The following is a 9,637-nucleotide window of genomic DNA, read 5'->3' on the forward strand; positions in this document are numbered from 1 at the left end:
GTGATTTTCCACTGAATAAGGTTAACAATATAATTAAATGGTCAAAAGGGGACGGTAAAGTAGATAGTCACACGGAGTTTAAAGGCTGTGTACGGTTCTGGTTGAGGTGAGAATTTACCTGTTAATGTTTTGCGAGATATTCAGAAACCAATGTATGAGATGTCAAAGAGCATGCAATTCTAAGGGGTATCAAAAGTTTGTTTGATGAAACTCGGTTTTGAAATGGCTGAGATATCCCAAAACAAGATGAAACAATCCTAATCCTAATAAAAGGCGTGGCCTGTCGCCTTTTATTATCATCACTTTTTTTATTTATCTCAGCCATTTCAAAAACAATTTTCATCAAATAAACGTTGAATCCTTCCTAGAATTTCATGCTCTTTCATATTTCATAAGAGGTTTCTCATTATCTCACTTAGGAATGTTACAAACCTGAATCTCCACCTCAACCAGTACTGTACACTCCCTTTGATTTAGAAAATCTATCAAGCGGAAATAGTCGAATCTCATAATTCAATTCAATTCATTCAATTCAATTCTTTTATTTCATTCTCATTTTCTTTCCAACAAAACATAACACAAGGTAAATCAGAAAATCCATCATAAGCATGTATACAGTACAAAGTGCGAAGGATTAACGATATACAACAAACTAATAGAGATGAATCATGCATACATACGGGAAAATACAAAGTTATATTTTGAGGAGAAAAAAGAGAACTGAGAGGTCCACTAAAAAGCAGTGCTTGTAGATTGTGGACCACTCAAGAATTTCTTCCAAAAATACTTACTTCACATACAATTACAAATACATTACAATAGGCAATACATTACATAATAGGCAGGTAAGTGGATATAGAAGTAGTCAAAAAATCAGGCAAGCAGATAGGAGCATGCAGTTTGATTTAGAAAATTGACTTTGACCTTCAGCTGCAGTGTAGAAGATTCGGCATTGAATCAGAGAGGGGCTATTCAAAAATCAGTGAGGTCCTGTGTTTTCAAGTAGGACTTGTCACATTATTCCTAGACTCGTAAACTTGATTCCAAGTAAAGGTATTTACCATATCAATAATATTGTTCGAATTTTCTGTCTAAAATGAAATGATTCAGTTGGAGTTTTCAGAAGCTTACATCTGTGGCTTTATAATTGTGTAAAGGCAGGTCACATGACCTTGTGTATTCCAAATATGAAATATGGGTAGTTTAAAATGATTACAAATTCAAGATTTATGCACATGCTGACATTGATTGATAACAAGTTCAATCGTATGCAGACTCTATGTGGCGCTATTCAACAGATGGTATCAATCTGGTTTCGTTGAACCTTATTGATTAGTTTTATGGAAGACCCTGTAGGCCTACACATCCTTAAATCACGTGTTTCAATAATGAATTTATCCTATAGCGTATCATTTCCCTTTATTCCCAAATAGGAGCCTTCCCAAAACATAGTTATCACAGTTCCCGTTGGAACGAATGAATAATACACCCCAAGCAGTCACGTTAAACTTTATGACTCTATTGTGTGCCCTCGGATTCCGCATTGACTATAAAAAAAAATGCTCTCACAAAATTATACTATTGTCTGAACATCTAACCAATTTCATTGTTTGTACGTTTCCAAGCCTTTAAACTTTGATTGATTTAATGTTCTGTACAACTGTGTTCACAATAACGTAATATAAGATGGTAATAAAGCTGTTTATTAAAAAAAAAAAGCTAAAGCAAATAGAATACATAGTATAGTATAGTATAGTATAGTATAGTATAGTAAAGTATAATATATAGACGATATTAATTTCTAGGTTCCGAAGCCGTTAAGCAACATCAACGATTAAAGCACAAAGAACAGCAGGCCAATTCATAACATCTATACAGCAATACGCCTCAGAAAAAAATAGCCAAGAACCATAATATTTCAAAACCTTATGAGCCCATAAAACTTCAACAGAACTTCGCATATGAAATGTGTTAACTTAAAGTCAAATCACATTCATGACATTATTTTGGGTATGTGTAAAAATGAATCTACTACTACTACTACTACTACTACTTCTAATAATGATAATGACAATCATCATCATCATCATCATCATCATCATCATCATCATTGTTTGTATATAAAAAATATACATTCTCAAGCCTGATACTTATAATGGGCATCCCCTTCACAGCGACCTTGTCTTTTCATCTGTTAATGAATTGTTCGTATCAGAGCAGGCTTTTAGTTTGGTTTATTGATTTGCCAATCGATAATTCATCAGGCATATCACGCACAGATAGCAACTGCCTTGAGCTCCTATAATGACAGAAAACAAGAGTGTGTTTAACCCAGAGGTACTTGCCTCAGAATATACAGTATTGTTACACCTTTCACCTCAAACTAATGTAAAACATTCATAAGGCTATTATTAGAGTTACATTCCAAAATCCTTAAATTGTTCTGTAATATATATATAACACACTATATATATATATAATACATATATGCATATATATATATATATATATATATATATATAATTACATATATACTGGGGGATATGACATTTACTCTACAGAACTTTGCATACCTCCACGACTGCTGGAAGAGAAGAAATGAAATTAGCTCTTTTGTTTTTATTTGTGATTCTCATTGTCTGCCATCAAGGTATCACTAACATGTATCATAGATAGACACGTAGGAAAGGAATAAACAGATAGGTACACTGTAGATAGATTCATTTAATGATTTTATAGATAAAAACTACGGTAGATAAGATATAGATAGCTAGATAGATAGATAGATACGATCCGAGTGACTTCATTTTGAACAAACGAAGTCTCTTTTCAAATCTTTATGATAAGTTAACTAACTAAACAAATTAACCCGTTGAAACATGTCCTACGGGCTGGGGCTGAAGATACTTGATTATATTTGCATTTCCTTTATCACCAACAGAGTGTATATTACACTCGCAGTCAAAATGGATCTCTGTGAGGTTTAAAGAAGGGTAAGAATTTCTTTTCTCGGTCTCTTAACTATTCGAAAAACATCCTGAAAATAAATAATGTTATTGTGCTATCAAGTAAAGCAAACTGTTGTCAACTGGCAATACGTGATAGTAGAAAAGGGAAAAGGGACTGGCTGTTATTTATACGAAGAAGCGACAAGTGTCATCACGGAAGATGTTATGTGCACATCTTATACACACCATTCATACCAAATGCCTTATAGGGCGGGATGAAAGTCAATAATGCTACCAGTTCCCCGGGCAGTTATGCTGGTCTTGTAATCCTTAATCAAGCCAATCAAAAGATGGAGCATGTCTTCAGGAGTTTTATTGATCTCTTTCCAATGACAAAAGAAGATAATGCTACTACTCAATAAGGTCATATCATCTAAAAACTCCAATCAGTTAGAAATCAGCAATCGCTCTCGCAGCTGTAAAAAATGCATTAAGAACTATTGCGCATGCGCAGTCTCACTGGCTTGTTTGTGTGTGTGTGTGTGTTTTTTTTTTATACCTTGTTGGGTGTAGATATATATAGCAGATGGACAGATTCGTGTTCCAGCTACTGTGCTTGAAGAGCTCAACCTTGTCGGCTAAGCTACCTGTTCACCAGCGGGACCGGACAATAATTAGTTAACGTTGATGCTCTTTGCTCCCTCTTCTCAAATAATTCTTCAGTGGATACAGTTTCAACATCAAGGCTTGAACAAGGCAGAACGCCCGGGAAAGACATTTCCCCCTCCGTGTGGGACACTTGATATCTACCTACCATTTCAGACACTGTGCACCTAAAGGAATCTTGGCAGTATGACTTCTACACCACTTCATTCCTCATCTGGTCTGTCAGCAAACAATGTTTGGAATCATTCTTCACAGATCTATGGCGTCGCAACAGAGCAGCACTCAGAATCCTTTTCCGGTGCTGCGGACACGGTGATTGATCCAAACTGGTCTGTCGTATACGATGGCAACTCATATAATGTATCCGTTCAGTGGTCCTGGTTCCCATTCCAGTGGAGTTGGTGGGTAATCCTTCAACTCATTTTTGCCCTCCTAGGAATCGTCGGTAACCTACTGGTGATGGTAGTCCTGTTCAATGGACGTCGCGTAAGGCGTACCACTGACACACTGATCGGAGCCCTTGCTTCCGCTGACTTTGCGACGTCTGTTTGTCTCCTACCAATACCACAAATCAACTCTCTACCAAGCGAGTCTTGGCTTGCTGATGTCTACTGCAAAGTCATCTATCCTTCACTTCTTATGTGGGTATCTGTGGTTGCTTCGATTTTTACACTGACGGCCATATCGGTGGAACGATATATCGCGATCGCTTACCCGCTATACTTCAGGAGGACCTTCAGTACCACCCGAACCAGAATCTACATCATTTTGATCTGGGTTACAGCTGTTGCCGTCAACAGCTACCAGTTCGTGGCTGGGATTGCAACCGACAACACGTGCGTGGTGATGTTTCCGTCGACGCTGGCGCAGAAGTGCGTCGGCGTCTTCGTCTTCGCTGTCGAGTTCGTGGTTCCAGCTGTCATCATGATCTCGGCTCAGATAGCGACCGCTGTCATTCTCCAGAAGCAGACGGCAAAGTTTTCTGAGAGCAAAACGAGCGGGAACCGGTCGAATCCAACCCTGAGTCACGTCGTCGCGAGGAAGAGGATCCTTCAAATGCTATTCATGGTGGCAACGGTCTTCATCATCTGCTGGGGACCCGATCAAACTTTCTTTTTGGCATTCAATCTCGGGCTCGTTTCACCGGTTGTTCTCTACGGTATCGCATATCGAGTGCTTGTCGTGCTGGCATTCGTCAACTCTTGCGCCAATCCGATAATATACACGATCCGATACCCGCAGTTCCGCTCGGCATTAAAAGAAATTTTCACGGGTATTCGAGATTCTCAAAAGGCTGTGTTCGAAATGGAGATGCCATCCGAGAAACAGACTGGTTCTTAAGATGGAATGAACAAAAAGCCGAGTGACTGATTCACAAGGAGGGAATATATTTCTCAAAATATTATTTTTCATTTTCATTCTTTTTTTCATTAATGTTGCACGAAATCATTTCTGATAACAAGAAAAGCAATATTTTACTTCAATCATGTAAAACCAATAGAGAACAAACTAACAAGTTCCTCGCTCATAGTACATGGTAAAAAACAAAGACCCTGCTATTACCGCTCATTTTATGAATGTTGTTTTCGCGAGAGATCTTTGCTTTAAAGTAACGATCCACCGCCTCTCTTCTTATCTAATGAGAAGTACCTTAAAATGAGAGCAAATTACATTGAACCAAAAAAGTAACTTTCATTGTCACTCTTTCCGTTTCTTCAAAAATATCGACGTCGTTCACTGTTGCCAGGAATAGTAAAACCAGATTACTTTTATACCGAATGATATTTGATAAGCCCTTGAGAGCAGAATGTATGTCAGGCACAAATCCACTTAGAAATGGGGATTCCTTTGTTGTACATTGCAGTAAGAACTTTATAGGGCTTTTTAGACATTAGCACCACTATACCTCCATGCCCCCCCCCCCATAAGAAGGAAAACAAAAAGTATTGAAAGTAATGAAGAAAAAAAGGGAAAAAAAAGTCAAATTCTGTCAATCATGTGTTCGATTTAAACAAGCAAAAAAAAAAGTAAATCAAATTTTGATGCCATCGAAAAATGTGTCTTCAGTTTATGTCCATTAGCATGAATTCCCAATTTATCACTGCAGACAAGATCATATCTTCATATCTGTTCGAGAGAGAGGCGACAATGCTTTCAGTTTCCAGCCCTAGAAGATTTCGTGGGAACTCAAAGGATTCTCGCCATTAGCGTGAAACGGGGTAAGATTAAAAAAGCGTCCTTTAATGGGTTGTCTGACGTGTTACGTGCAGCAATTTTTAATGGTGAAGGTCGTCGATTATTTGTAACTCCAAGGAGTGCGTTAGCGTAATTGCAGTTTAAAGGGAGTCATCTGTACAAAAGCCATCCTCTTCTACTTCTCCATTCAAATGCTGAAAGATTCTTACCGAAGCCGAACAGACGCCTGCATGTTTCATAGACCTCTTCCTCGCAAATTAACAATATCAGTTATAGCAAAACGTCCGGGTAAAACGGATGTATGCTCTCATTGCGTAACTTTCCGGGTATTACTTTCTTATTCTTTAAGTCAGTAATGGCAATTTGCACAACTCGTATGAACTGCATTCTTGTCGTCTTTGTTTGTCTGTTTTTGCCTTTTAATTTTGCCCAAAATGTCACGCCCTCCCCGGCGCCCTTTACAGAAGAAATTGAAGAAATAATCACCACCCTCGAGTTAGAAACAACCGCAGAAGAGGGAGATCTGTGGCCAACATGGTCATGGTATCCGATCAGATGGTCATGGAACGTCATTCTCCAGCTGATCTCGGCAATCGTCGGTATTATCGGAAACGGGCTCGTCATCGTCGTCGTCTTCAACGGGCGAGTCGACAGAAACTCGACGGATATCCTCATCGGGGCACTGGCCATCGCGGATTTCTTTTCCTCCGTGTTCATCATCCCACTTCCACAAATTCGTCGGATGCCCCTCACGCCGCTGGGCGAATTCTATTGCCGGATGATTGATACAAGCGCTTTCATGTGGTGTTGTGTAGCAGCATCCGTTTTCACCCTAACCACTATCTCCCTGGAACGATTTGCTGCCGTGGTCTACCCGTTCCAGTTCCGTCGCCTCTTCAGCAAGCGTCGCACCATCGCTTACATCCTTGCAATTTGGTTGGTGAGTTTCGCCATTTACATACCATTCCATATTTTCTTCAAGGAGATCGACGCCACCTCCCACTCCTGTGTCCTGCAGCGCGGCTCTCCTGGTTTCCAAATGTTTAACGGCTTGTCGTCCGTCATCATCAAGTTCTTTTGCCCGTTCCTGATCATGGTCGCCAGTCAGACCGTGACAGCGATAACGCTCCAGCGCCAGTCCAGGATTTTCATGAACTCTGCAGAGGGGAAGAACAAGGCTTCTCTTCACCTCCACGTTGCTAGGCGACGCGTCATCGAGATGCTATTAATCGTCGTCATCATCTTCGTGATCTGCTGGGGTCCAAGCCAGTGCGCCTTCCTCCTGTTCAACCTCCACATCATCAGCCCGTCTTACGTCTACAGCCCTCTCAACAGGATCTTCACTGTCCTCGGTTTCTACAATTCCTGTGCCAATCCCATCATTTACACCTTGCGCAATGTCACCTTTAGGTCGGCGGTGAAGAGCATTCTGACTCGCGAAAAGAAAGCTAATGTTTCCGTCTTCGGGATTTCTCCCTCTGTCGCTGAGACTGCATCTACTACGGCTGCTTAAAATGTTAAACCTGGCTAGGGTTCATAAAAGTGTTTTTATGTCTCTTCGTTGCACGTTATCTTTGATTTTATAAAAACTCCAACTGAAATCATAATGTTTTAGTAAACACTTCTTCTTTATGAATCATAGAATAGGTGTGACATAATCTGTGTCCAACATCAAGGAAACCGATCAACTGATTCATTCAATAAAACTCTTAAAGGGCCAGACTTTGATATTTTCTAATTGTACTTTTACTGGCAGGTGTCCATGTCGAAATAATCCCACGGTGTTCCACCTCAGTTACCATATCACAACATACCTGTTTCTTTGCCCTCATACGCTCTGATCTGAAGCCCCCGCAAAAAATAAAATAAAATAAATAAAACGATAAGTAAACCTACTCTTGTTGAACATAAACCTACAAGCCCAGCAATGTCAGTTCCTCATAGATGTCTTACAAGACCAGATTCATCTGTGCTCTCACCAAATAGCAATGTAACTTGGTAAGGCATCGAGTTGTTCGTTATGATTTAAGTAAACATAACAATTTGAGCATTTGTACTGTTTGGTTGCTTTCGAGAGGTAAATGAACTTATTTTTAAATTAAAAATCTCTCTTTTTTAATTACACACGATTACTTTATGGTAATCAAGTATATTTCTGCTTCTCTCCTGTTTACTGAAAGAATGTTATGAATTTCTCTCAGTCAATCAAGAAATAGACGTAATTACTACTATTTCCATGATTTTTTTTTAAATTCAATTTATCATAAAGACATTGCGTAAAAAAGTGCAGGTTGTGTTCAGTCTAAGAGGAATGTGCATTCAAATGTACGAGTATTTTGCTAATCACATTTTTAGCTAAGCAGTGATTGACCGATGAATATCATCAACAGAATCTTGATTAAGAAGACTTTTTAATAGAGTAGTTAAACAATCTGACGAAAAATTGCAGGAAATGGAGAGTTTATATCATAATGCTTAGATTTTGATTTGGCCACATTTTAGTGATCATCACGGTATTGTAAATCAACACAAGTCAACATGCATTTGCATTGCACGGGTCATTTTAGACACGTTAGAAGGACAGAGACTGCTCTTGTCGTATTATACGTGTAGGTTCGCTGTTTTGTGCTCTTTCACTTCACCTATACTCAGTGGTTGGTAGATTTTATAAATATTCAAATCGCTTAAATTTGTGTCAAAAGTTTTCTCTGCATGCGCAAACAGTTCGATTGAAACAGTTCGATTATGAAACTGTCTTTAAAAAAGAAAGCACGGAAGGCGTTCATTAAAAAATACGTACAAAGTTAGCATTGTGTATAAAATAAATGTTTTATGTTTGATTTTGTAACATTTCCGTTTCAAGGCACGCATGCTGTACTCAATCATTGAAGTACTGAATTGTAGATGAATGAGTGTCTATGACATATTCAACAACACTGAATGATACCTTGTGTCGTGTCAAATTTGTCCAACTTCTGTGGAAAAAAAAACAATTGTGTGTTTATTCTTGTAAATCTGTCTGTGAATAACTACCTCTGACATGTCTGAATTGTATTAGGTTTCGTATACTAAACCACATTATCAAAGTTCAAAGTTCAAATTTATTTTTATTTCCATCAAATAAGCAGAGAGTATTATATACAATGTAAAGCAGAACATATTTCTGCAAAAACGTAACTTAACAAAATACATGTGATAATGAGTAACAAATGAAGAAAACATAATTGTATTTTTGTTAAGAATACATTATGCATAGTACAAATAAACTATCAAGGATGGGAATGGAAATGGAGGGCCCCACTAAAAAGCAAAGTTTGTACGATATGGGACCCTCAGAAAATACATGAGAACGAATAATGAATTAATAAAACTTTAAACAGATATAAAACAAAATCAAGGGAACCTATGTCAACTGACGTGAAATCAAATTACGTAGAAGAAAAAAATGAAACTATATAACATTGTGAACACAAGCAAACTGGATTCTGTGATGTAAGAGTAATGATAAAATGCACCTGGATTGAATATATTGCAAAAAATTGTGTACGTATACCGGTAAGAATGCAGAAGAGCGGACATAAAAGAAGGAAAGAATAGACGCAACGGTACAATAACAGGAGGACTTGCGTTTGACATATTATTTTTCTCTTATACAAAAAAAAAAAAAATATATATATATATATATATATATATATATATATACATATATATATATATATATATGTAATTATTGTTTAATGTATAAGGAAATGACGACTTGATTGAGATGATGAAACGAACCCAATTCGGTTGTATGTTATGATATTTCCATAAGAATAATTCTAATT

The 9,637-nt window shown here is 37.9% G+C and overlaps 2 protein-coding genes across 2 annotated transcripts; both read left to right on the plus strand.

Moving 5' to 3' along the window:
- The first annotated feature begins 3,800 nt into the window (after positions 1-3,800).
- LOC140243545 (trace amine-associated receptor 8b-like) lies at positions 3,801-4,955 on the plus strand. Its single transcript, XM_072323215.1, has one exon. It carries the CDS (start codon positions 3,801-3,803, stop codon positions 4,953-4,955), a length of 1,155 nt encoding a protein of 384 aa, XP_072179316.1.
- Positions 4,956-6,165: 1,210 nt separating this feature from the next.
- LOC140243546 (allatostatin-A receptor-like) lies at positions 6,166-7,323 on the plus strand. The gene has a single exon (XM_072323216.1). The coding sequence runs from the start codon at positions 6,166-6,168 to the stop codon at positions 7,321-7,323; it is 1,158 nt and encodes a 385-aa protein (XP_072179317.1).
- Positions 7,324-9,637: the final 2,314 nt, after the last annotated feature.

The sequence above is a fragment of the Diadema setosum genome, chromosome 20, assembly GCF_964275005.1.
Source record: "Diadema setosum chromosome 20, eeDiaSeto1, whole genome shotgun sequence".
Taxonomy (NCBI): domain Eukaryota; kingdom Metazoa; phylum Echinodermata; class Echinoidea; order Diadematoida; family Diadematidae; genus Diadema; species Diadema setosum.